General features: G+C 42.7%; 3 protein-coding genes across 7 annotated transcripts in view; 2 read left to right on the top strand and 1 right to left on the bottom strand.

Annotated features, from left to right (window-relative positions):
* Positions 1-9733: 9733 nt before the first annotated feature.
* On the top strand, positions 9734-11000 carry LOC135237895 (DNA-binding protein inhibitor ID-1-like). The gene is made up of 2 exons (XM_064305450.1): positions 9734-10307; positions 10452-11000. The coding sequence occupies exons 1-2, from the start codon at positions 9939-9941 to the stop codon at positions 10485-10487; spliced, it is 405 nt and encodes a 134-aa protein (XP_064161520.1). The 5' UTR covers positions 9734-9938; the 3' UTR covers positions 10488-11000.
* A 3260-nt stretch (positions 11001-14260) lies between these two features.
* On the bottom strand, positions 14261-19941 carry LOC135237120 (MRG/MORF4L-binding protein-like). Of its 3 annotated transcripts, none has more exons than XM_064303894.1 (6): positions 19801-19941; positions 18629-18750; positions 18462-18543; positions 16720-16794; positions 15974-16018; positions 14261-14876 (listed from the first exon to the last, which is right to left on the bottom strand). In XM_064303894.1, exons 1-6 carry the CDS (start codon positions 19853-19855, stop codon positions 14686-14688), a joined length of 570 nt encoding a protein of 189 aa, XP_064159964.1. In that variant the 5' UTR covers positions 19856-19941; the 3' UTR covers positions 14261-14685. The 3 variants fall into 3 exon arrangements, with proteins under 3 accessions (XP_064159964.1, XP_064159962.1, XP_064159963.1); XM_064303892.1 differs by having other exon boundaries at positions 19797-19932; XM_064303893.1 differs by lacking the exon at positions 15974-16018 and having other exon boundaries at positions 19797-19932.
* Positions 19870-27209, top strand: part of LOC135237108 (extracellular sulfatase Sulf-2-like) — a 70543-nt gene continuing 63203 nt past the window's right edge. For all 3 annotated transcript variants that reach the window (XM_064303865.1, XM_064303867.1, XM_064303868.1), the window contains exons 1-2: positions 19870-19997; positions 20983-21079. The gene's annotated coding sequence lies outside the window, so the exon portion shown is untranslated. The remainder of the gene's footprint in view (positions 19998-20982; positions 21080-27209) is intronic.

Here is a 27209-nt window from a genome sequence, read left to right on the forward strand (position 1 = left end):
CCAACAAGCATTAATAGGTTTTGGTAATAAATATGCAACAACTTCACACCATTAATTAAGCTTTTAGCTGAAAATAGCATGCACAGGGAGCCCCTGCTCTAGGATGCAGCCGACAATTGTAAATAAAGTGTGGAGTGGATTTGTTTTTTTCTTCTTTTCTTTCTTTCAACTGTGCAGAAATTATTAGACAAATGCACTGGTGAAATAGCTAGCCGAAGCTTTCAGTGTGATTCTCTTATATCACAGACAGGGGCAGGGGAAACTTAATGACCTGAAAAACTGAGAACTTTACTAGCTGGGAAAGCTCTCATTAAAAAGAAAAAAAGAGTCAAGCGCTCTGTACGTGTCCCCTGTGTGGTCCGGCCCAGCAGGAGTAATGTGGCGGGACACGCCGAAGTCTGCTGCGCGACAGAGCCTTTTGATATCAGCGGCGGGGAGGGCGCCCCTCGGCTCCGAAATTTCCCATGATCCTCTTCCCGGCAGGTTGCCGGGAGAGCAGGCGCCATATGGGCCGGGTGACCGGCCGTCGCCGGGGCCTCGCCGCCGTTCCCAGAATTCAGATGGTAATGAAGCCGCTGGGCTTTCTCCGCGCGCCGGGCTAAGCCGGCGAGGAGCGCTTCTGATAGGCCCAGCAGCCTGCCGGCCCTGCCCACAGCTGGCCACAGCAGCTTAGCGGCCAGGCCGGAGCCACCTGTTTGATTTTCCCAGGAGCCGGGGGAGAGGGGGACGCAGCCTCTGTCTCGGACGCAGGAATTTCTTTCTTTCTCGTACCCTCTCTATTTCTCTCTCACTGGTGTTGAGAAAACCCATTCTTTTTTTTTTTTTCTTTCTTTCACTATTGCTCCCTCTGTTTCGTACACACACACACACACACACACACAGATGCACAAAAATGTGCACACAAACATCTGCCTGCAGACACATACGGCCACATAAATGTGCAAACAAGCATTTTTGCACGCACACACACATACTCACGCATGCACATACACACACACACATTCACACAAACACATATACACGCACTCGCACAATCTCACAAACACATGCACACACACATTCACACAAACACATATACACGCACTCACACAATCACACATTAACACAAACACATGCACACAAACACATATACATGCACTCACACAATCACACATTCACACAAACACATGCACACACACATTCACACAAACACATATAGACGCACTCTCACACACACACACGCACACTCACACACACACACACACACACACACACACTGGCACACACATGCACACACACACACACACACACACACACACACAGACCACAACAGAGCACATTCTCTCTTTTGTTTGTGACCTAAAACAATCACACTGGGTTCAGAAAGAAAGTGGGACACCTTCTGGTGCATTCAGGTCTCCCAGGTTAACAGAAGCCTGGGCTGAAAGCAGGGCAACGACGAACAAGAGCCGGTGCAGCTCCAACAGAAGGGAGCACAACAGCACCATCCCTGTGCGACTGCGTGAGCTGTGCTATGGGAACGACGTTTCTTTAAACACGGGAGGCGTGGGGGAGGGGGAGCAGCATTCATTCCTTTATTAAGGGAATGCAGACAAAAAGAATGAAGACAGATGGGACATTCTTTCACACTGTGTAACGCTCCCTTCTCATGTGTGCTAAATGCATGCCTGCATGTATTAATTTTAATTCCTGAAAACACTGATTGAATGCAGGGAATTGCTCATATGTCTAGTACAGCTACTAATTAGCAACATGCTAATCATTGCCATATAACGTACAGATAATTTATCGGTTGTAGCGGAAATAATAACAGTATTAACATAATATGTTGGAACTTCTGGACCTTATTCTTTCAATAGAAAATTAAATATGGGGTGAATTTATTTTTTATATTGTCATTTCTTTGTGTAAAGGGGAGGGATGCGAGGGGGAGTGTAGTACTGTGTGGAATGGGACAGGTATGGAGTGACTCTGAACCCTCATCCTGACCTCACGCTCACATGCAGACAGGAGGACGGCGCCCACACAAACACACAGGAGAAAGGACTGTATGCCCCCACGCAGTCAGGGAGCTATGCGCATGCCGCCAGGAAAACTGCGCATATGTAGGCAAGAGAACTGCGCATACGCAGACAGGAGAACTGCGCATACGCAGACAGGAGAACTGCGCATACGCAGACAGGAGAACTGCGCATACGCAGACAGGAGAACTGCGCATACGCAGAGAGGAGAACTGCGCATACACATGCTGGCAGGAGTTCCCCTGTGGCACTGGCTGCTGGTCAGTTCTGAACACCTGTTCTTCATTCCCAGGCTCTCAATGCAGGGTTGGGCATTGTGTCCTTTGTTGTGGGCCAGCCACTTCACAAAAGCATCCCACAGTGCACTGGACAGGTGGTCACCACTGCCCCACAAAGCTAGCCCCCCTTGCTACTGCACGGCTGTTTGTTTTTGTTTAGTTTCGTTTTTCTTTTTTTAACTTTTTTTTATTAGCACTGAAAGTCTTTACGCTGTGTTAATATCTGGTCATATAAGGAAATGCACGACATGAAAATGAAGAATGACAGGCTTTGCTGAAAGCACCATGCAAATCTGTCTGCCCTGCTCTAAATTAGCGCTACTTCCTCTAGCCTGCATCGACTCAGGGCCTGGGACCCACTTGAGCAGTGAAAGAGGCCATGACAGAACAGGTGGTGGGTGGTACACAGACTATGCAAAAATTAAAATTTGTAAGATGAAAAAGAATAGATCCACCTGTGCACTCAACTGGTTCTAAAGTCTTGTTCTGCTTTTGCGGGTTTCAGCCTCCTCTTTGTCAGTCAGTAGCAGATGATACAGAACAGGAAGTGAGGTCACTGCCAGGAGTGGTCATCGTGGTACAGGTGACAGGATGGGGGTCAATGTAGCCTGTTAATTCAGAAATTAGGCATAATATTCCTGTGGGGGTTTCTTCCTGTATTTATCCTCTCCAGACAGAGCTGATCAGGCTCAGCCTCATTGGTCATGCTGACAAACATCCAGCTGTGATTTGTGCAGAAGTTGTCAAAAATAAACATATTCATAGTATACATTATGTATTGATTAATTCATTGGAAAATGCACTTTTCCAGAGTGACCCATAAGGCTGTTACCGCAGGATAAATAGTCCACTTTGTTGAGTAATGCACTAGTCGTTCACAGCTCCACAACATTTGGGTGTTGTAATCCTCCTCATGCTACAGGACATTGGCAAGTGTCCTTTGGCACTCTCTTTTAACACTCTCCCAACACTTTTTATATCATACTGCTGCAGTGAAGCCACAGTTAATTAACAAAGAGTTGTTTTTGGGTCCGTGTGCAAGGTAGTTGCTTCTGTAGGATCCAATTAAAAATGCATAATGTGCCGGGCCACAGAATGGCCACATTTTTGGCTCTGGCTGAAGGACACCGACCCAGAAATAGTGGGAAGAAAGAAAGAAAGAAAGAAAGAAAGAGAGAGAGAGAGAGAGAGAGAAAGAGAGAGGGGGAGAGAGAACGTCTCTCGGGGGTTCCTCCCGCAGCTGTTTGCAAGCCCTTCAGGACCTCTGGATAATCGCCGCGGGCACGTGACATGGGCTACTGTTCCGCTGGGGTGGACGGACCCGTCGGCGCCGACCCCCCCGGCCGCGCCGCCAGGTGTGCGCTCCTTCCTCGCCGCGGCGTCCAGGTCAGGCGGTCGCGCTTAAGGAGGCGTGAGGAGGAGGAGGAGGAGGGAGCGGAGCGGGCCGCCGTCGGCCCGGCCGGTTCGGCGCTTTGTTCGCCCGCTCGTTTCCGTCGGCTGACAGCTGGCAGCTGAGAGGCTATAATTCTTTGCCCGGCCAAAGACGTCCTGCTGATGCCCAGCTGCAGACAGCTGGCCTTCCTGAAGGGGGCTCTTCTAAGCCCACCGCCCCTCCTTTCCCTCCAAAAAATGTGTCTGAAGTTGGAACTGGGGGGAAACAGAGGGGTCGGTCAGATAATCCAAAACACCAGAGAAATGCATTTTTAAAAGGGCTCATTGAGAGATATATTTTGTCTCTGAATAAACACATTGATTAGCAAATTATAAAAATGACGCATAACTGATCAAGTCTGACAGAAAAGAGGAATCATGTGACTTCTTAAAAATGAGCTCGACAACTTTTGAGAATTCATACTGTTGTCTTTTTCAGTGATGCTGTTACAAGAATATAAATGCTGTGTACAGTAAAGAGCACCCTCACGCCAACCCTTTCCTCTCAGAAGAAGATAAGATCCGCTTGACTTCTTCTATGGTCTTGAGCCTCTGAGGCTGATTATGGAGATGCTATCGCGCCGCTGGTGAGGACAGGCCCCGCCCACACGCTGCAGTCTCAAAGATATCGGCTCTGCAAAGGGGCGCTGTGGAACCCGGCTGCCTCGCACCCGCGCCCCTGCCAGAGCGTGCTCCCGCCTGAGCGTGCTCCCAGAGCCTCACAGAGGCGCACTGTTCCCCCCTTACCCCCATCTCCTCGGGGTGGCGGGGGCAGGGGCACAATGGGGAGATTGAGCGCATTTATTACTTCAACAGCCCGGCTGCTCGGTCACAGGAAGTGGCTCTTTTCACAGATATGAGATGCTCTTGGGAGATTAGAGGAAGGAGTGCAGCTGATGGGCTTAGATGCGGTGGGGGGGGGGGTGGTTGTACGTGCAAATGTCTGTGTGTGTATATATGAGAGCAAGTATCTGTGTACTTACGAATGTGTGTGCATGTATCTGTACGAGTGTGTGTAGGTATGCAGCTGTGGGAGCATATATGTCAGGGGAGATTGTGTGTGTGTGTGTGTGGAGGGGGGTAGTATATGTGGTCGTGGTAGTGGTGTCTATTCGAAGGAAAGTACTCCTCCATTGATGTATTTGCTACAGGCCGTGACAGTGTCCACTGTTATGTCCCTGAGTCCCCCAGGCCGTGTGCGTCTCCCATGGCTCTGGCTTCTCGGATCAATTGTCACTGGAGTGGAAAGTATTTGGGAGCACAATGACCGAGCTCTCAATAGGTCCCTGCGTGCCATTGGTGCACTGTCACCAGCAGATGGTGAGCTAATTAGAGGCCATTAAGTGCTTTGATAGCGTGTGTGGGAACCCGGCTGCCGGGGACCCTACTGTTCAAGCCCTCAATGCGCACACAAGCTGCTGAGCGCTGCCTGCTCAGTGCCGGCTGAGAGAGAGGAGCCCTTCATATAGTGCGCCTTTCTGTGACCGGACAATTCTGAGCCTTTTCTATTTTCTTCCTTTTCTTTTTTTTTTTTTGGTGGTCGGTCAGTCATTCATCTTTAAAGAGGTCTTTTGTTTTGTTGCATGTGGCTGAATTTCAGCTGGAATGCCTGCCTATGAGAGCAGCAAACAGCAAGCAGCATCCCCCCCCCTACCCCCCGAACACTCCACCATCCCCACCCACACATCCTACCCCCATGCCCTGCCCTATCCATCCACACACAGAGCGTAGCTCAGGCAGAGAGGGGAGGAAGGTTGGTGATGGGCTTGTTTGGGGGGGGGGGGGTTGAGTATTTGGGATTAGCAAGACCCCCTCGCGGTGTGTCACCGAACAGGCCGCTCTTGTCAACAGGGAGGATGTGACTCCCAGAGGATGCTCATTAACCAGCGGTCCCCTGGGGGCTCTGGGAAAAGCACATTACGATGAAGGACCGGCCAGGCGCACCGCACCACTGCACATAGCACTCCCCGACCTTTGACCTCTTCACCTCAGTGAGCAGCCTGTACTTGCACGGTGCGTAATTTGCAAGGACAGCAACCCTCTCTCTGGGCGGGGAAATTACACGTGCAGGTGGGGTGGTGGCTCAAGCTCAGATTACTGGTGGCCAGAAGGTTGTACAGTCAGAGCTCATGTGTGGGTACTGTTGTTTCTACTTTAATCATGGTCCTTGCCAGATTCAACTCTATGAAGATACAATGGAATGCATGCATGCTGAGTACAATACAAGCAGTGCAAGTCATTCCAGACAGGGTCTTTTTTGCGGTACAAAAACACAATAATGACCCGAACAGAAACATTGCATTATTATTCCACAGAATGGCTTCTGCAAGGGTTCAGCATTGACAAATTCAGTCTGCACAGTCCTGTCAACCTGGCCTGGTATGGAACGTCAGAGATTGCTTCATCATATAAGAGTGTTACAGCAAAACTAGTAGTCAATAACCCCCCACTGTACTATGCACACCTGCACAGAGGTGATCATCACCGCTGAAGCAGGAACAGTGAAGAACGGGAAGCACACCTGAATCAAACAGCAATGGAGGATGTGAGTAGAATTAATTTCACTTGCTGCTGTTGCTGGTTGCTGACAGACATCTGAATGACCGAAAAAGATTTTTTTAAATTTCTTTTTTTTCTAGCAGGTTTTTCAAGGAACTTAATATCAAACCAAAAATATATAGACAAATCCAGACATTTCAGAGAAAAAAGGCATGAACGTATCCATATCCCTTCTAATCAGCAGTAATGAGTGATAGGCGTCTGATTGGACCACATTTGAATCGAATGACAGTTGAATTTCTCCTCCTGAACAATAGCAGGTAAAAGTCATACATTGGCATTATCTTCATATTTGTCGTGATGATAAAATGTACAGCTCCTGCAATTACGCTGCTTCCCAAGTGTCCAAAGCCTCCTGCCATGGCAGCACCGCAACCATCAAACAGATGAAATGAAAGGTTTTAATGTGCCACAGCTAGTCTCAGAACAATTCTCCATTACAAACTGCTAACGCTGAAAAATTCTGTAATTACACGAGCAGCACTACTCGTTCTAATCACAAGTGCAGCAGCAGCACCGAAAGAGAAAAAAAAAACCCTTCAAACATTTGTGGAATGTCCTTTTTCCTCAACATAAACTTGTCATCCAGTTTTTCTCACACACAACATCCTGTTCACAGCCTCTGGACGTCTATTTTTGCAGCGATAAAGAGGGTGTGTGGTTGACCAATACGCTTCCTCTTTCTGAAAAGGAAAGTACAATATGAAGGAAAAGGGCGTTATGGCAGCGAAGGCTTGCGAAAACAACGGTTTCTCCCCCCCTCCCGTCCCTCTGGGTGGGTTTGGTATGTACTGGCACTTGGCCACCAGATTAGCACTCAAATTAAAACTTTGTTTACTCTGAACTTGTTCCACTAAAAAAGGAATAGCTGCTTTTTTGTCCTTTAGAACATCAGTTAATTGTTAGTTTAAAACCAGCTGCTAAACTGTTACCCTTCTCCACATATTCCTCTTAAGTCTGGGGGAGGCTGATACTGCTGATGGTGGTCATGGGGGGTACTCTTACTGTCAGTTACAATCAGGAGCTAAAATGTTTCACTTTTTTATCCTCCTCCTCCCCCCCCAGCTCTTCCCCCCTGCCTTGATGTGCTGTAAACAAGATTAAAAGGGCCAGCTGTGGGGAGTTATTGTTGGTGTTGGTAGGAAGTGCTGATAGCTTTTGCAGCTGAACAAAAGCTGGATGAGAGACCAGAGGGGCGCTCCAGACACAGTGGCTCCAGCCTAGATTTCTCCCACAATCCTTTGCTCTTTGCTCTCATTGTTCTGACTGCCCCCTCCCCCCTGGCCCAACTCCCTCAGTCATGACCTGAGACATTGGGTGGGGGGTGGGGGACAATAGGATGTTTAAAAACTCTGGCTGTGACTGTTGAGAGAGAGGAGAGAGCAGGGAGAGCGGGGAAGAGAGTGAAAGAGGGAGAAACAGAAAGAAAAACAGATAGGGGTTAAAAGAGATGAACAGTGGGGGGGGGAACTTAAGTATAAAGCCCTGCAGAATTGCATTGCTGTATTTAAGAAATTACATAATTTGTTTTATATTGCCCAACTATATTTTCTGTTGGGGGGGGGGGGGGGGTTCAGTGCACTAGCTGTAGTATAAGTAAAAACTGTTAAAACAACACATTAAATGTAGCCTAATGACCTGGAGAAGATATGACAAAACAATCTGAGGCATCTGTACTGGATTATTTTACATAACAAAGTCCATTATTTTGAATAACTGGTTAGTCTATCTAAAGAAAAAAACTTGAGGAAGGCATGTTTTGATTCATTTGTTTATTTTAGTGTAAATAGTTAATATGCTTTCATTAGTCAGTGCTTTTCAAATAACGCTCAAATTTGTGAAACATTTGAATTGCCATAGTCCAAAACTAGGCTAATTATTTTTCAAATGTCTTTCGGCTTCCAGGAACTATCGTTATGGGCTAACTAAAAAAAATGCCGCTCTTTTTTTCTCTTCCTATTGACAGGAGATCGAGCAAGCTGGCGACAATGACCGTTTGCAGGTGTGCGGGGCGGTAATCTCATCAGAGAGAGGGTTTTAGGTGATAAATGAATGACGACTCCTGCAGCCAGTTTGTTCTCATGGTTTGCGCTGCGCAGGTGAATGGGGGGAGTGTGAGCCTGTTGTTTGTAGTCTCCATGGAGACCGCCCGCGCGGCGCCAGGCTGACAGCCGTCAGGGATTGTATGAATGGCTGACGTCACGGGGCTGGCGCCTGCCAGTCTGCCTCGGCTTGTTTGGACAATCTGGGGAAGATTGAGAGCAGAGCGATGCACATAACGCTAAACACAGTGGGAACATGTGAAAAAAATCTGTGGCGCTATTCACAGGGAATCCTTTTTAATAAGGGGAAAAGAGGGGGGCCGAGAGTAAAAATATGCAATTTGTAAGCATAAAGACCTCTTTAACATGTTAAACGACGGGATAGCAAGCCAAGGTGTATGGGAATTCTCGGCAAAAGCTAGACACAGACTCATTATAATGCAACACTGCACAGCCATCTGCCCGTCTATATGTATTTAACGTAAGCACGGAAATTCAACTCTTACAAACCTACCAGCAATTTACACATAAAATTCTAATTATTTTCCGACTGTAAAACGACGTCTTTAAGACGACATAGACAACTTCCAACTTCGCAGTTGTATAAGACAAACAGCCTCAAAATTATGTTTAGGCTACACAGTATAACGTGCAGTGTTGTTAATTCAACTCTTACAGGCTTGGCTACATACAAGTCCAAGAGAGACCACGTGTACTCAAAGACTTGATTTAACCATTAACATTTTACTGTGACGGCTACTGCAACTGAATTCAGTTTGCTGAGAATTAAGCTGTTGTTGGTGCGTTTATTTTATTTTATTTTTTCACTTGGACTCATTAAACATTGCATTAAGGCCAGAGCAATCGTGTAATTTTAAATGTTATGTTGTAGAATAAACCATTATAATATGTATATAAAACTGTTCTCTATAGTATTTGCATAAACAGTAATTACACAACACTTCATATCAGTGGATTGAGCATCGTTAGTTTCATAGTTTGGGCTATAGTACACCCCAACCACATGCCATGTGAAGTAGGCTAAAGTATATAATTAAAAGCCTATTCATCCCACGTAATTGCAGCATTCTTATGAAAATGCACGCCCCCCTCCCGCGTCCGCCTTGTCTCGAAGCAATTTCTACACCTGCGGAGTCCCCGAGCGACGGACAGCTGGGTTCCCACATATCACCCATAAAAAAAACACATTTGTTTCCATTTGTAACACCATCCCCTAACAGATTGTTAATTTTGATAAGCGAACTGGTGTTCCTATTGGTGGAGACCAAAGTGTAGTCCCACCTTTCTCATGCAAGCGCATGTTTCCTATTGGACTCTCTCGAAAACACGACTCACTCACTCACGCCCAGAAATCCCCAGGCCCTTTAAATAAGAGCCGCTGGAGCCGGTAGCAATACACACTGTCATTGCAAAGGAGTAAAAACTTAGCTTCGAGTCGCTGCCGTCAAATACGTACTTCATTTTCGAACTTCAAAACAATTTAAATTATCATCGTCAATTTTTGTTTTGCGAACTTTTGTCTTTCTGCAGCCGTTAACTTTTGCTGACCCTTAAAGTCGTGCAACCGAAACAAGCAAAAAGCCAAGATGAAAGTTGTCGGATCTACCTGCACACTCAGTGGCAAGGTTGGCAGCGGGGAGGTGGTGCGTTGCCTCGCAGACCAGAGTTTGGCGATTTCCAAGTGTAAAATTCCGTTCCTGGACGAACAGATGAGCGTTTTCCTTCAGGACATGAACAGCTGTTACAGCAAATTGAAGGAGTTGGTGCCCACTCTGCCTGCCAACAAGAAGGCCAGCAAAATGGAGATCCTGCAGCACGTCATTGACTACATTTGGGACCTTCAGGTAGAGCTGGACGAGCCAGGCATGAACCGTCAGCAGGCAGCCAATGGATCATCTCTCAGCCGCTCGCCACTGACTACCCTCAACACAGAGCTGGCTAGCATCGCTGTTGAGGTACGTGTAGTGTTATATGAAGCGACTATGTTGTCTAACAGCTGAATACGGTATAGCATTACGTACGGATGTTATTGCAAATGTTAAGCTAAGAAACAACCTTAACATGTAATTTTAAACTCCTCTTTTCTTTTCTTTTCACAGAATGGGTGCTCGGATGATCGAATCCTGTGCCGCTAAATTTTCCATCACTACGAGCACGAAGAACAAACAAGGTTACTACGAGTGAATTTCCATCACTTCCAAAAACCTTGAACCAAGTAGAGACTTATTAAGCCTCCCGTGATAGCAGCAAGACTTTCGAGTGTGATCTGTAAAGAGACTTGAGAGGAAAATGTCCCGTGAGCTGGCTGAAGAGCTCGCCAAGTTTGTGTCAAACTCCGAAAGGCTCCGCGATTGATCCACGGTCACGAGGGTGCCAATGTATAGCGCCACATTTGTATGCTCTCACTTGTTGCGCTGTATCTGATCCACGAGAGACATTCCATATTTTTTATTTTTTATTTTTCCTCGTTACCTTTGTTATTCGCAATGTAGGAGACTTTATATTTTGTTAAAGAAATGTCAACTTCTCAGATTACTGAGTAATATTGTATTGTATATTACAATGCTTTACGACGTGAGTCATATTGTTTTTTTTACAATGTATCTAAAACGTTTTTTTATTAAAACATGAACATTTTGTGAAAACAATGACTAGAGTGTTTTAATGTGTGTGGGGTAATTGTCTTTATATACCAAGGTTTTAGGAACACATAAGATTAGTAGCCTACATTTAAAGGAACACTGCTAGTAGCCTTACACAGTCGTACACTGTCAGAAAAAGAGATGCTACACTGGGTCAGATTTGTACCTTGGAATACTAATCTAAAAGATAAAAGGGTACAATTGGTGTATCTTTGAGGGTACCACTGTAGGTACATTTTTTTTTTTCTTACAATATATGGCAGTGTCTACCAACCGATTGGATTCACATAATGTATAAACAAAACATGCTACAGTTTTACTCTACAAATTACGTTTATTATCCTAATGGATGTTTGAAAGCAAGCCTGTAAATATCCTCTTGGTATGGCAAGAACAGCAGGCCTTGAATTGGTGTAAACAAACCTCATGATGCACTAAGGTGTGTCCAAAATATTTAAAGATCATGTATCTTTAACTAGGGCAAAATTTCCATGTCAGTTATGTAACAAATATGTATTCATTACAGTAGTTAAAAGTACTGTAATACTTGTCTGGGATCCACAATCTTTAACATACTTGAATGTGGGATAACGGTCCAGTTCTGAGAAGTTCAATTCAAATAAGCCACAGATAAATTCCATCATGTTCACCTCAGCATTTATGATGCACAGAACCTACTACCCTATTGTCCAGAACTAATTCATTTTTAGCATGAGTTTATTTACTGAAAATGTTTTTTGATTAGTGGCAGTTAAAAACTGTGACAGCAGACCTATATGAAATATGTTACAGTGTCAAACAATTCTGAAACACTTCCACAAATTCTACAGTAACTCCCCCCCCCCCCGTTTCCCTCTCTCTCTTACTCTCTGTCTGCGTCTCTCTCTCTCTCTCTCTCACTCTCTGTCTGCGTCTCTCTCTCGCACACACACTCTCTCTCTCTCACGCACACACACACACACTCAGTCTTGGCTGCTCTCCCGGCCCATCTGTGGTCTGGCTCAGGGATTACTGTTTGTTAATGTTTCGGTCAGCTGTGCGCCGTGGAATGCGGCGCTATTTAACCTGAACTTCTCCAGGTGTGGAGAGGCGCCGCTCAGTCTGGGCCCGCCTGCCCTTCCCTGCCCTTCCCTGCCCTTGGCACAAAGCTATCGCGCAAACAGAATCGCGCACCGGCTCTGCTCGAACGTTTGCGCCGCAGCTGTGCGCTGTGCACTGCAGGGGAATGGGAAAAACAGGGAGATAAAATAAATCATGCGGAGAGTCGCCATTACGGAGCGCTGCCGAGCGCATTTAACCGCTGCGTACCCAGAACACGCTGATGCTTTTCTTTTGTGGCTTCCTGGGGGAGATTATGCTACGAGTCTCAAAATATTTGCACAGCAATTTAAACCCAACAGCCACATTAAAACAATGTTTTTCTTGTTAGTCCAGATAAAATAAATAAATTAAAATTCCGAGATCTTTGCACAGCCTCGTACCTTTATACATCCAGCTGGCCTACTACGGCTATAGTGAATTTCAACATGAGAGTTGTTTTTTGTACTGTATCAGGTTTATGGGTGTTTCGTTTTGTACTTAATGGTTGATAAGTAGCAATGGTGTCTTTCAAAAGAAGGCTATGTAATTTAAGCAAACAAAAAAATCCCCAATGGCTGATGCTTGATGACTTTTTGCATGTAGTTTGGTAAATATTACGAAACTTAAATGGTCAATCTTTTTAATCACATTATCACTCACTTTGGATTACACAATCAGATGGCATCATTTGGACTGTAGTATTTTAAAAAATCACATGCAGTTCTCTATCTGTTTCCATATACCTATGATATGTATAACTACACAAATTAAATGGATTCCAAATTATTCCTAAATATACAGAAGTCTAACAGTTTGGAATGTTTACTGTTAAATTACTGATGCTGTAGTACTGTTACAGTACTCCAAAGTTATCTTGGCCCTCTGTTTAATGCTGAGTACACAGAGCAAACTCTTAGTGCTAGAAACCCCAGATATATAGAAAAAAAAGATCTAAAATGAGCCGGACAGTAGCCCTACAGGACAGGGCTGGGGTATTACAGTCCTATATAATCATAATCAGAGTATAGACTTCATATGTCACCAATTTCAATGCAAATATTCCCAAGAAGGGATGGAATGGATGTCTTTTGATATACACTGTTGATTATGAATGAAGCTAACCCATATTTTGTCAAAAAATGCAATTTAATCAAACAGTCAAAAATAGCATCTGGTATGCAGAATAAATAAAAAGAAATTGTAAATACTTTTTTCAACCAGAGAACAATTTGGCAAAAACAATGGCAATGGCAAAAGACAACTTCCCCCACTAAAAGAATCACACAGACAGTGAAAGAACCGTCCTGTTATATTCAGCAAATGGATTTGACTGAACATTGTTATCATCTGGAAACCTGTAATGGATGATGAAAAGGTGTGTGTTTATTGAGAGCTACAGATACTGCAGCTTCTGCTATACTACTCCTGTGTCACGCTTTGTGAAATAAAGTGGGAAAGATCACTGATTTTTCATGAATGCCCAAAGACAAGGCCAGAAGCCGCTGCTGTCTATGTACCAATTCAAACAGTCACACTAAGCCTATGCGTGGGCCAAAAAAAAAAAAGAGGCTGATTCATATGAAGCAGTATTTACCAGTCAACACCTACAGCTCAGAACTACTGCAGGGAAGGCGCACCATTGCAAAGAAAAGCAGACTCACAAAACACGTACTTTGAGTATTCTACACGCCTACAATTCTCCTCAATGTCGTGACGGAGGACGGAGTGTGGCACAGTGGGTAAGGAACTGGGCTTGTAACCGAAAGGTCGTCAGTTCGATTCCCAGGTAAGGACACTGCCGTTGTACCCTTGAGCAAGGTACTTAACCTGCATTGCTTCAGTATATATATCCAGCTGTATAAATGGATACAATGTAAAAAATGCTATGTAAAAAGTTGTGTAAGTCGCTCTGGATAAGAGCGTCTGCTAAATGCCTGTAATGTAATGTAATGTAATGTAATGTGATAGCCCATTAGGTTTAAGCCAAGACTGTTACCACAAGACGCACCTAACAGTCAGCCTGAACAAACTGGATTTTCAATATTTTCTTCACTTTTCAAGCAGTCCATTAAAATGCAGAAATTAGTTAAAGTGTGTGTACTGGCAGGGGCAGAAGCAACCATAAGTCAAGTCCATTTGCCCATTTATAACTCCCAACCGAGGGGCATTATTCAGTATAGGACAGGTTGACATATTTTACTGAAGGATTTATTGTGATTTCACTGAGGATGGTGTCATAGTCAGAGAGAATGCAAACCATTAGCATTGTGTAGCCACAGGCCCTCACAGTACACTTACTGTCTGGATCTCATTGGCTAAATCCCTATTTAAAATAGACAGCAAATAAGACCAAGTAACTTAAAGTGGTAAAAAGCTGTTACATCAAGGCAGAAAGTGACAACAGGCAGCCTATCTTAGGATGGAACGTCCTTGTTTTTAAGCTTTGGAAGTTGACTTGTCCTGTCCATTTTCTTCTGAGAGGAAATGTACATGTCACTTTCTCCAGTGATCCTCTATTGCTCATCCGTCCCCCTCGCTACCCTCATGGCCTTACAAAACCCTGATGCGAGTGGCTCCCAGTCCTTGCTGGCTCATGGGCACCCCCTGGTGGCTATATCCTGCGGCGCTTGGCTCCACCGGGACTGGAAGGGTCGGTGTTCAAGCCAAGCAATTTCTCTGTGGAACGGTTCCTCTTCCTCTTCTCCGCAGTCTCCTTTGATCCACTCTCACTTGGAGCCCTCTCTCGGACTTTCTCCTCTTTTGTTGGGGGGCTGTCCGTGCCATTCCCAGAGGAGGTGCTGCCTGCAAGGGTCAGGAACATCAAAACTGAAGTGGAATAGAGAGAAACCATCTCCTGTTTTCAGGGCTTCAGAGCACTGCAGAGAGAACCTCACTGTACACATAATAACACCCAGGCTGTCAGTCCTTTTAAATAACTATTTTTAATCCCAATTTCTTTTTCTGCCAATTTGGAATATATTCAATTTTATTCGCGTCCTATCTTTCTCCTTCAATTGAAGAGGGTGCGGACAAGGACCAACAAAACTTCCTTTGGCTGTACTGCCGTATGAAGGCTTGTCGAATTTCTTTCTCTGACCTACGGTCTTCAACATCACACATCCTCCCACCTGCGGCACGTCAAACGTGGCGAGCCGTCACGCCGGCACGGTCGTCAGCCCCAGCTGCGCAGATTACACAGACACCTGTGACCCCGTGGGGCTAACGTAGCGTAGGTGATACAGCTGAATAAACTAGGAATTAGATTAGAACTAGTTAGCTACAGCCAGTAGGCTGGATATATGTGCATGTGTGAGTGCTTGTGTGTGTTCGACCTTTCATGAAAAAAAGGAGCTGGTTATAGTGTGCATTTGGTTTAGATTTGTGCAGGGAACTCCCATTGATTTCACTCTCGTAGCATAGCAATGCTACATTGGATTGGCTTGTACAAATATTTTTATGTATTGACCAGGGAACGGCAGTCCTAAATCCTAAAAGTCAGTTCCATGTAAAATCAATATTAGCATTAACTCCCCGTTTCAAATATGCTGCCACAAAGCAATTTGTTATAATCTTGTGGGGTGGTTTCAGAGTACAGTAATATCTGGTCAGTACACTGAAAATATTTGTTGAAGACCCCAAATGATCACTGGCATTCAAAACAATCACAACAACCAAGGCCTGTAAAATAACTCCCACACAGTCGAAGCAAAGTCGTAGTTTTTACTTGAGGTTAGGGAAGGTATAAAGTGAGAAGAGAAGGGACCTCGGAGGGTAAGGGTTTTTAATCCCAATACAGCACTTAATGCCTCATGTACACTCCTTTTCCAGGGAGAGTGCCTGTTTGTGCCTTTTTTGGAAAGGACAAAGAAATTCAGCCCAAAACTGTGTAATACAAGTACCTATTAAACTGCATGCATGCTGGTTCCCTGGATTGCCTGCCTCCCCTGCGTTCATAACAAATAGCAATAATAAAGAGTGCAATGTAACATTCATAACAAATTTTTAAAAAATAAAACAGGTTAAAAAATTAGGTCAAACGCTCTTGAATACCATAAGGTTATATGAATTAAACAAAGATAAAAATGACTGAAAAATAGTTCACAGTAAAACAAGAAAGTATACAATACACAGATATAGCTAGTCTATTGAGGTAAACACTGTAGCAGAGTATTCTTAAACAGGAAGGTAATACCTTGAATATTCCACTGCAAATGCTTGTCATGTGTCATATGTCATGCATCATATCACTCAGTACCAAAACCAAAAAAAGAAAAAAAAAGGCTAAAACAACACAAAAAAAGGTTAACAGTCTTTGTAATAAAAGGAGAAAAGCAATAATCGGTGCGCGCCACAGTCACACACGAAGGCCTCTGGTTATGAATACATATGTACTGAGATCAAGCTGGAGCTTTGGACAGTGAACCTGTCCTGCTGTCCATACCTTGACAGGTCCTGGTCAGCCATAACTGAAAGTTGACCTTAGAAAATGAGACATAAATATCTAAGGTGAGGCGCTGACATTCATTACCAGGCAGTGCTTTGAGAGCAGCCACGGTGAGGCCCACGATTGTATGTCACAAAAAGACAAACAGGAAACAGAAAAATAAAAACAGAAAAATACAAAATTACAGGACAGCATATGAACCTTCTCTGGCTGATGCACACAGGGCTCCCTCCTCTCCGGCGTCCTCTATCTCTTCCTCCTCCTGCCCCAGTTTACCTGCCACCGTGGAAATAAAAAAAGCAAATGATCCCTGTGAGCCGGCTCCCTAAAAAGCAAATGATCCCTGTGAGCCGGCTCCCTAAAAATAGCCATGAGAATCCCGAAATGTTCCCCAAACCAAGGAAAACGGGACGGACGCAGCTAGGAGAAGCAGTTCCAGCACAGCGATTTGGCCTTGAGGGTTGTTGAGTCGAAACACAGGTATTGCACTCAAGCAAGCTACTGCACATCAGTGATCAAGGTGCCCCAATGTACTGTTTTTCAGTAAGTAAGGAGATTGCACTGGCCCATATAGAACAGAATGAACACATTTCAGAATACACAAGATATGCAAATGTTTATTAGGGAAGACTCATTTATAAATAAACCCCGATTAGCACAGTTGCCATGAAATTCAGTGGCGAAGTAACATTATATAAGGCAATTTACAAGGGATTTCCAATCATGCTCCCGCTGCACCGTCCAATGCAACCGCCATTGTCGAGTCAGGAGAGCACAGACGAGCATGAGCTTCCTCTCAAGTATGCAATATCAGTCACCAGTTCTTATCACGCTGCGGGTCAGAAATCTGGCTCGCACAGACATGAGTCAGAGGAAATACAGAGGAAAAACCGGCAGACGCCGTGGCTCCCTAGGACCAGGTTTGGGAACCACTACATTAGAGGCATCCCAGACATTACAATAGTAATGTTACTGTAAGACCTGCGGTGGAAAGTCCAGGGGTCAGAAAGCAAACGTCCTGTCATGTGTTTTTTCCACCCATGCTCCCGAATATACTCAGTGAAACCACAGAAATAAGTATATCATCCTGGGATTTTAAGTATGGCACATTAGAGATTAAAGAAAATGTCACCTACTTAACAACTTTCTCATCCAGTGTACTCAACAACAATACTCAATAATAGGCAAGTGAGCTGATTCAGACTTGATTTGAGTATCCAGGGTAGGGTATGCATGTGTGCTGTGTGTATGCATACCAGTAGTGGCACTAATGGGCTTGATAATGATGAAACAGAACTCTTAACTTTAAACCAATCATTGGTTTCAACTCGTTTTAATTTAACTTAATTAATAAATGTGTCACTGTCTGAATAGCCAACTGGAAAGTATCCTACTGCTACACTCCATCCTATAGGACCTCTAGTACGGAGTGTAGCACAGTGGGTAAGGAACTGGGCTTGTAACCGAAAGGTCGCAGGTTCGATTCCCGGGTAAGGACACTGCCGTTGTACCCTTGAGCAAGGTACTTAACCTGCATTGCTTCAGTATATATCCAGCTGTATAAATGGATACAATGTAAAATGCTATGTAAAAAAAAGTTGTGTAAGTCACTCTGGATAAGAGTGTCTGCTAAATGCCTGTAATGTAATGTAAAGCTTCCTCTTAATGTATCAGGTTGCAGTGTTCTCTTTCCTCAACTCAATTAGCAGATGCTACAAACACAGAATTCAGAAGAATTGGAAATATGAGTTAAGATAACTGTTAGATGGTTAATTTAAAAAAATAACAAGAGCAATTATTCCTCTCTAATGCAAGATGAAAAAACATGAAGCAATTCTTCCCCACCAATGTAAGCTTATTGCTTCCTTTTTTCCTGCTCACCAGCCACCGATAATGCATACGTATGCGTGTCTCTGTTTGTGCAAAGAGGAGGACCGCTCTACCTTCTTTCACGTCTTGAATTATTTCCTCCGGAAGAACAAAACTCTTCTCCAAGTTGGGAAAAGGCAATATTTCAGATTCATCCTGCAGTGAAGAAGCAGATTTGAGTTGTCCCAAGGTAAAACAGAATGACGTTTAAAAAAAATTAAAAAAATTATTCATAACTTACCAGAGCTTGCATGTCGTACATGGTAGTGAGATGATCCCAGATCACTTTAGAGGACACTTGTCTTCCAATATTTTGGCAGAATTTATCTCGAATGCAAATCATGTGAAAATGACGATTAACCCCTAATATAGACAGGAAAAAAACCATAGCCACAGTTAAACGGGTACACCTATGTTGCAGTTTAATGCAGTGTACACACCACAAAACAGACTGTCTAACCAAATCTTCTAATGAGATTTCTTTTTTTTCTCAAGTGGAAACTATTATCTTGCCTTAAATTATGGTTTGTTTGAAATTTTCTTACCCCATTGACAAATCATTGAACCGGACACCTCATTGGCAATATTTTTGTCTTAGCAAAAAAGTAATAGGAATAAGATTATCAGTTTAAATGTAAGACTAAAATACTAATGTGTTTATATGACCGACGTATTTTTGTTTTTTGCAGCGCAATCTCAAGGTGGGGGAGTAATTTGTTAGGCAGCACGAGAAACACCGATCAGACATTAAAGTTAAAAGTTAAAATTAAAATCGCTTACCGAATAGATATCTTAATAGATGTCAGTTATATGAAAAACTGCGATAGGCAATAGAATATTTACAAACATCTAAATGTGAGGTTAAGACAACAAGCAGCTTATCATTCTGTATGGTTATGCCATGCACGTAGCTACGTACAGAAAGTAAAAAGTTTTCTGAAGCAAGCACACACACTCTGAAGTGAAGCAAACAGTTTGCGATGATATTAATCGAAATCGTAGAAGACTTTAATGTAGTTATTCAGTATGGGTTTATAAACTTGCTGTCAAAACATCCGGCACATCTAACGTTACATTTTTTAAACGACTTGACGCAGTGACGCCAGAGACGTCACGTTGCTATCGATGTCCCGCACTCAAAAAGGTGAAACGAGCTTGCTAAAGTCAGCTGAGACATGCGTTTGTCAGCCTTTACCTAGAAACTATTGTGCGTAATGTTTTTGTCAAGCGCAAAAAAGTTTTCAGTTTAACATACCAGTGATCTAAAATAAACTACGGTCTTGTTAGCTAGGCAACTATCTTGCTTGGCTGAAATCGCATGCTTTGTGGGTGGCAGTGTTTGAGCTGTGGGTCTACAGGCCTAAACGTACAAAAACCACGACGAATTTAAATTTTTTTTACAGTCGTACCTACAGGCTTGTGTCCCAGCATAGCATGGAAAAGGCACACTTCCACCTCTTGGCTCCATGTGACAGAGTCCTCGGCAGGATTAATCCCCGAATCCTCATGTTTCTCTTCTGTGGGAGACGTGTCAGCTTCCCCCATATCTCTTCTGGTAAGAAACGGTAAACGGAGGAAAGAGGAAGAGTTCGTCGTGCAAGAATGACAAAGTACGCCCCCCAACTACAGCCGATGGAACTGCAGTGCGCCTGCAAGAACTTTGTGCACAAGTTGGGCAGACAGACATTTGTTTTTGTGGAGAAAAGAGGCAATTTATTTCGTATATGTAAACTGTATGTTAGTCGGCACATGTGTGTCAAATAACTTGTAAATATTGAAGAATTATTGGTAAATATGTACAATGTTGTGTCGAAATAGATTGCACGACATATAGCAAATGCTTTTTTTTTTTTTTTTTTTTTTTACAAAAAGGCAAGAATCTCCGTTTCGTTTCTCTGAGAGTGACTTCAGACGCACGTTAGGCCCATTGTGGGGAAAAAACAATGGGCAAAATAAAGTAGAACAGATATAAAACCTGTCTAGCCCACCGTCCTCAATCACTGGCTTATCTAAAGAATGCTTTATAACGAAAAAAAAAGTACATGGCGTTATGTAGGCCTTATGTAAGTTTAATACATTTCTTAAGAAGATATGCTTAAATTGCCGTATGATTGGATGAAGTCGTGTCAAGAACGATCTATTCAAAAGTTATCTTTCTTTGATTCAGTTGGCTCTCCAACATTCCCTTGATCGTTGGAGAGTGAAATAGCTTTTTACAGGGGAGAAAACCTGCTAGGCGTACGTGTTAATAACAACACCCCAAATAAAAAGAAGAACGAATACAAAAAAATACATTTAACAGTGTTATCTCCCATATCTCCCATATATTTATTTTGAGTATCACTAATAATAATAATAATATAATATATCATGGCTTAAGCAAACATGAAAATAAACAAACGAAAGAACAAATAAGAATCAATCATAGCAGATTTTTTGTAAAAAAAAAAAAAAGTAAATCAAAGTTGCAATGCAGAGATACTGAGATACATTACCAATGGTCTTATAGTGCATCTTTCTTGTATTTACAGAAGTGCTAATGTCTCTAACTAACTTAGTGGTGAGACTCTCTTTCTCCTTGCTTACATATGACAGACATTATTTGGATGTGCTGGGCGCTGTCTTCCATTTGAAGGTCGTCTCACATGGACTTTCCTGGGACTGCCTTGGTGGTCCCATGCCATCTGTCGATGTGAGTATCTACTGAATCAATGCATCGCCTTTCACTGTTTATCAAACATGCTACATCTGATACAGAAACATATATTTAAAAATATATATATTTCAGTACACCACTGGTGTTACTGTATACTGAAATAGAGTTTTCATGTTATTGTAAATGTGGTTATTGAAGCGTTCTTTCCCTGTCTTTGGGTTAGTCGCCAGTTAACAGTGTGTATGTCTGAAGCTGAGGGTGAAGGTTGACTGCTGCTCAAGAAACAAGCTTTACCCTGTTCTTTGCCCCCTACCCTCACCTGGAACTTACCCTCTCCAACCTGCACCTTTCCCTCTTTGTCTTACCCGTCTTATCCCCTCACCTGTTCCTTGTCCCTTACTCCCCCAGAAAGCACACTACATGTGTGCAAAACAGACAAGCAAAAAACATTAATCGCAGACAAACGTTTGCCACACCACAGGCACCTTAACATTTTATTCCCAGATGTTTTATAACATTGACCACTAGAGGGCAGGCATATTATACCTTTTACTATTTATGCCGAGGGAACAGTTCAGTACCAGTATCCAGTACAGAGATGGTTTTCTCCATTTATGTTAATTAAATAATTATAGACCTACGCGATGCAGTAGTTACTGGTATTTTTATTTTTATTCTGACTTTTTCTTGTCACAGTTAATCATTGTTGGATGGTAACATACTTCTGCGATACAACATTTGCTTGCCATTGCTAGATGCTGTTTTTGATGCAATTCCAGAGCCAATGTTATGTCTCATTATTGCCTTTGCCGTGCGAGAGGCAAAGCATTGGTTTGGGTAGAGCCTTTAGCACTGGTTCAATGTAGTGGTACATCCTATGAACGTTTTGAAGATATATGGGTTAAAACTGGGTTTATTCTTCATTATGCTACAGTGTTAATACAGGGTGCAGTAATGTGGAGTAGTAGTAAGGGAATGAGCTGAAGCTTACTTGTTGGACTCTGTTGTACCTTCTGTAAGGTACTGTACCTTGCCTAGGCAACATCACTAATCAATATTAGTCTGTGCAGAATCTGTGATACATAAGCTATGGAAGTCATCCTTCCTGTGGATGTCTGCTATGCATATAAATAATGTAATATATCACACTTGACGTGAAAATGCTTTTCTTTCATCTAGGTTTTACATGCAGTGCCTAAGGGCAGAGAAGACTGCACTCTCAGCTAGCCTGGTACAGTACAGTCCTGTCTTAACCATTGCCTTACAGTTTTTCTAAGTCCCTGTTCAATTTGAAGTAGGATTAGGGGAGCAAACAACATACAATTGCTCAGTTTTATGATGATCAGTTTTGATGCATTTTATTGAGAGAGAATACAATTTACCGTTTAAAAAAATATATCTTGGGAGTTTTAGATTACCATTGAAAAGGTTACATTCACATTCACTGTACAGCACGCCCGTGGCCCTTCCATCCTTACCTGGGCTGGTAGCTCAGATCTATGGTCAAATATTTATGGGCAAATGTGAGGAAAAAAAAAAACTTAAAATTAAATTTAAGTGATATGTTCAAATGAAGTTTCGCAAGCGTAATGTGGGAAGTATTTAGCAGTGTGCTGTCGAATAGGGGCAAGACATTTTTTGACCTGTTAAAAGGTGCATCGGTCCCTCTCCTGTCATAGAGACATTCCACCAGGTGGGAATACAGTACAGATATTAGTGAGTTTTCTGTGGAGTCTTGTGGTTGGTACACAGGTCCCTCCTTTGCTTGATTTGGTAAACATTCAAGAAAAGCCAGAGGCAGTCATTAAAAGACAAGCAATGTAATTACAGCTGGTATGATAGACTGTGCAAAACACTGCCTTCAGCAGTGAGATTTCACCTTGTTCAATAAAAACATGCCCCTGAGGCTTATCCTCAGCCAGGGCCGTTGTCGAATGCTTATTGCTTATGTTTCCAGTTTCCTGCTCAGAGCCTGACTTAGGTAAACGTAAGTACAGAGAGAGATGGGGGTTGGTGGCAGGATCCATGCAGTATTCACGGAGCGATTGCCTCACCACCACCCAGACAGTGTAGAGAGCAATGCAATATAAATGGACCTAAATGTTTCATGAGAAAAAAAAGTTTCAAGTAAGCTATATCGAAAACTGCAGCACACTCCACGGCCCTGAAATAACCTGCTCTAACCTACTCTAAACCCACAATCCTTTCCTCATATGGTCATATATGTGCCTTTGTGTCCATTATGACTGAGTACCAGTGATCTGAACTGGAGTAATATGGGGATAATAAAAGCATTCATGTTCAGCCCTTTTTAATTGGATCTTTCAAATCCTGTTTGAACTCAGTCTGTCTCTGTCTGACAACCAAAAAGAGAATAGAGTTCCCGAATGCAGAAGTGAAAATATAAAAAAGACAAAAGCAGAAGTTTTTACTTTATTTTTGTTCTGGCATGAGTCCATATGTAAATCAGTGATCGTATGTTCCGAAATTTTTTTTCTTCTAATTTCTTCTAACATCGCACTTCTTAATTTTACCCTGTTCCACTAGTCATAGCATATTTATGCGACGTGCATTCCTACTGCATTCCAAGGTGTCTTATCCGAACAGGAGATTGTTGCACATTAATAAAACCATCAATGTGTTTCTTTGCCTGTGGGAAATGAATTTGAAGTCATATGTGCATCCATTGATAATAAATCACATTCCCAAATGAGGGCCCATAGAAGACTTATTCCCTCTGAATTTAATTTTGTTTATGTTTCTATATTACATTAAGTATATTTTATGCTTGGTGTACTTTTTTTGCTTATACATTATTGACAGCTAAAAATGTTTTTAGAACGAAACAGCCACTATGCGTACAGAGTTAAATGTCCAGTGTTAATTCAACTCTTAACAGACTACATATGAGTCCAATAGAGGTTATATGGCCTCTGTAAGTTTCTTTATCACTGAACATTTTACTGTGTATGTCTTGTATAGACATGTGATATAATAAGGTAATGATTTATGCATGCTTCTATGTTCTATGTTAAAAAGCCAGTGCATTGCAGAATGAGTGGGTATGGGGGAAAAAGCATCTAACTTTCACCATTTTATTGAGCTGTGGGTCCTCAGCCACGTGCTGGGCCTTTTAGGGGGTTATTAGACGGAAAGGTCTGGGACCGTTTCTGCTTCTCATTTCCCAGGCCTGGCATTTCCCTGCTGCTGTCGAGCAAGGAACTCGGTCTAGGTTTCCTCGGGAAAGAAATTAAACGGCTGTCCAAATGGAAGGTGCACTAACCAGCCCAGAACAAGGTTGTTAAATAATGAAACATATCGTGCGGAAAGGCTGTTCCCAGTGGTCGTTGTGGCGAAGGTAAATTTGTCTGAAAACCTGTACCCTAAGTTTACCTCGGGACAGAATAGCATGGAATAGCTTTTAGACTGGAGTGGCTCAACTGCGTCTAGCCATTCTCAGCCAGTGCGTTCCATACAATTAGAGTCTGAGTCATTGGTGGCTGATCAGCTTTGAATAGGAGGCAGAAATCCTGCCCTTAAACCAATCGTCTACATGTATTTTCCTTTAACAATCTGCCAATTATTAATCAAAACGATCCATATTAGTATGCATACCTAATGTTTTTTTCAATTATAGTGTTGTGGTGACATTATTTTTTAGCAACAGTCTCCCATATCCATAGATCGTTGAACATTTTCTCTGTGCTCTCGGTGAATATCGTTGACATAAAGATCCCTTACTCTGTTCTACACAGATTCTACTGTTGAAAGTGACTATGAAAAAGCAGAGCTATTTCTAAAGTTCATTTTCTTGTCATTATTACACATTGCATTCAGAAAAAGTGTGACACATCAGTAACAGATGCACCATGTTGTAAATATTAAGTTCTTCTTATTTAAATGAACAAATAAAGAATTTACATTCTCTAATGTGACAAATGGAAGTAGTAAAATGTGAGACAGCAAAACTTTTGGATGCCACACCGGTCGATTATTCAGATAATTAGTACCTGCTTCAGTTGATATTGCTCCTTTATTTCAAGGCCATTAGATGCTGCTGGCCAGAGACTTGAAGCAGTGTACTGTGTCTGTGTTTACCCGAATCTCACAGTCTGTCCATGATGGCTCTTGTTTGCAATACTACTGTCAAGGCTAATTTACACAACTTTCTGAAAGGTGGCATATCGCTGTTTGCAGCTCTTTAATCCAGCGAAGGACCTTAGAGAACAATCCAAATATAACCAGGAGGGATAAATAATTCAGGGTGAACCATGAATAATCCATCAACGGATCAGTCTGGCCGTAACTGTGAGCATTGAGGCCCGTGGACGTGAGCGAGTTGGCTGTTTTGTTTGAAAGTCTGAACTGATTTGGTTATGAGGAGACTAGAGGCTGGCAACTGCAGAACTTTGTTTCTTTTCGAATCTGTCTTGGGCGGAAATATCAATGCATCAAAAAGGGTTTCGTTTGCCAGTCAAAACTAGGAAAAAATATGAGGCACTCTTGATGCGAAGTTAAAAGCCTTTTTTGAAACGTGGCAAGAAAAATTAAAATGTGCTGGACCTACATGTTGCCGCCTCGCACGGTCTTCTTCATGGTTCCCTGATTGCTTCCATTCAGCCAGAAGAACGTGAGTGAGGTCGGGCACTGATTGGGCTTTCCTATTGATCCCAAAGTTGTTGGATGGGGTTGAGGTCAGGGCAGTGTTCAGACAAGTCAAGTTCTTCCAGACCGATCCCAACAAAACCATTTCTGTATGGACCTCGCTGTGTCATGCTGAAACAGGAAAGTGCCTATTCCCAAACTGTTGATTTTGCATTCTAACAGCTGACGGCTGATACCTGGAGAGAACATTCACCACTAGTGCTCCCACTGATATTTAGGGTCTGAAATGTCCTTAGAGTCAACATCACATTTTTTAATTATTTTATGTAGACCACCTATCGCCTTCTTCTTGATTGTGACAGGAAAACATCATGCAAATGGCTTTTTGTGAATTATTTAGAGGGTGTGCATGTGTGGTTTGGCATGAGGCCTATTGCTGTGTTTAGTCAACCCAAGGTCCTTAGAAGGGTGCAGGGGTGCTGGAGTGGTACAAAAATTTTATATGGTGCAGTTAGTCAAACATTTTCTGAAGCCAGGGAAGACATGTTAAGTTGTTTTTTTTTCTAGCTGTACATTATTGGATACAGAGGTTTTGCTTCTATTTGGAATATATTGGTATATTGGTATATTTGGAATTTGAAATCTGGAGGAACAGAACCAAACCAAAGGATGAGATAGCAGGGTGAGAAGATGCATGTAATACTGCTGTTACATTTTCTGAAAAGCTCTGTACCACTTATGAACACTCACCATCTTGGCTCTGAGGGGACCTATTTTCCATCTGAAATAATGAAACTAAGTAATGGCTACTGGCATCATTCATAATCAACTTACACAACATGCTGCAAAATCCATGCAACAGTAATTAGTAAGCAGTTCAGCTGGTTGGGTACTATTGAAAATGTGGAATTTTGAACATGACCCAATATCTGCCAGTGTCCTCTAACAAAATACTCACAATATTGTTCTTCTGCCAAACTGCTCTTTGCTCGAGCACACATACAGTGCATTCGTGCATGCACAGTCAGACAGACAGACAGACAGACACACACACACACACACACACACACACACACACACAGTTGTTCACAGCATGATCTAATTGAAACATGAGGACAAAAAATATTTTTACAAGAAAAAAATAAATGTTAATCGCCATATGCTATGCTGTGGCTGTCAGCATGCTCACTAGGCCAGCATGTCTGTTGGGGTAGATGCCAGCTGTCTGTATCTACATGGAGCAGAAGCCTATCTTGTGAGAACTTTTTCCCAGTGATTGTCAGTTTAAAAAAAAGTAACAAATCAAAATGTACATTTTTCTAATCCAAAGATTTTACATCTTTCTTGAGTGCAGGGTTTATGTACAGTGCTGTCCATCCTTAACATCCCTAGACAAATAACTTTCTCTTACATTTATCATTGAAGCTTCACTAGATACTCCACTGGTTACTTGGCTTAACAATCAATGCCTGTATTGATAATGCAAAAATTAATGTAAACCTTGTGAAAGTGGTTTATTCATGCACGTTTGTCCCAGCTGGTGGATCGCATAACTTGGTTT

Source organism: Anguilla rostrata, chromosome 13, assembly GCF_018555375.3.
Source record: "Anguilla rostrata isolate EN2019 chromosome 13, ASM1855537v3, whole genome shotgun sequence".
Taxonomy (NCBI): domain Eukaryota; kingdom Metazoa; phylum Chordata; class Actinopteri; order Anguilliformes; family Anguillidae; genus Anguilla; species Anguilla rostrata.

What these genes read in the sequence shown, in the direction of transcription:
- LOC135237895 (XM_064305450.1), top strand. Translation starts at nt 9,939, where the DNA reads ATGAAAGTTGTCGGATCTACCTGCACACTCAGTGGCAAGGTTGGCAGC. An exon ending in TGGCTAGCATCGCTGTTGAG is followed by an intron (nt 10,308 to 10,451) that starts GTACGTGTAGTG and finishes TTCTTTTCACAG; the next exon opens with AATGGGTGCTCGGATGATCG.
- LOC135237120 (XM_064303892.1), bottom strand. Translation starts at nt 19,932, where the DNA reads ATGGGGGAAGCTGACACGTCTCCCACAGAAGAGAAACATGAGGATTCG. An exon ending in GCTGGGACACAAGCCTGTAG is followed by an intron (nt 18,751 to 19,796) that starts GTACGACTGTAA and finishes TGTCTATATTAG; the next exon opens with GGGTTAATCGTCATTTTCAC. An exon ending in GCATGCATGCAGTTTAATAG is followed by an intron (nt 14,877 to 15,973) that starts GTACTTGTATTA and finishes TGACCCTTGCAG; the next exon opens with GCAGCACCTCCTCTGGGAAT.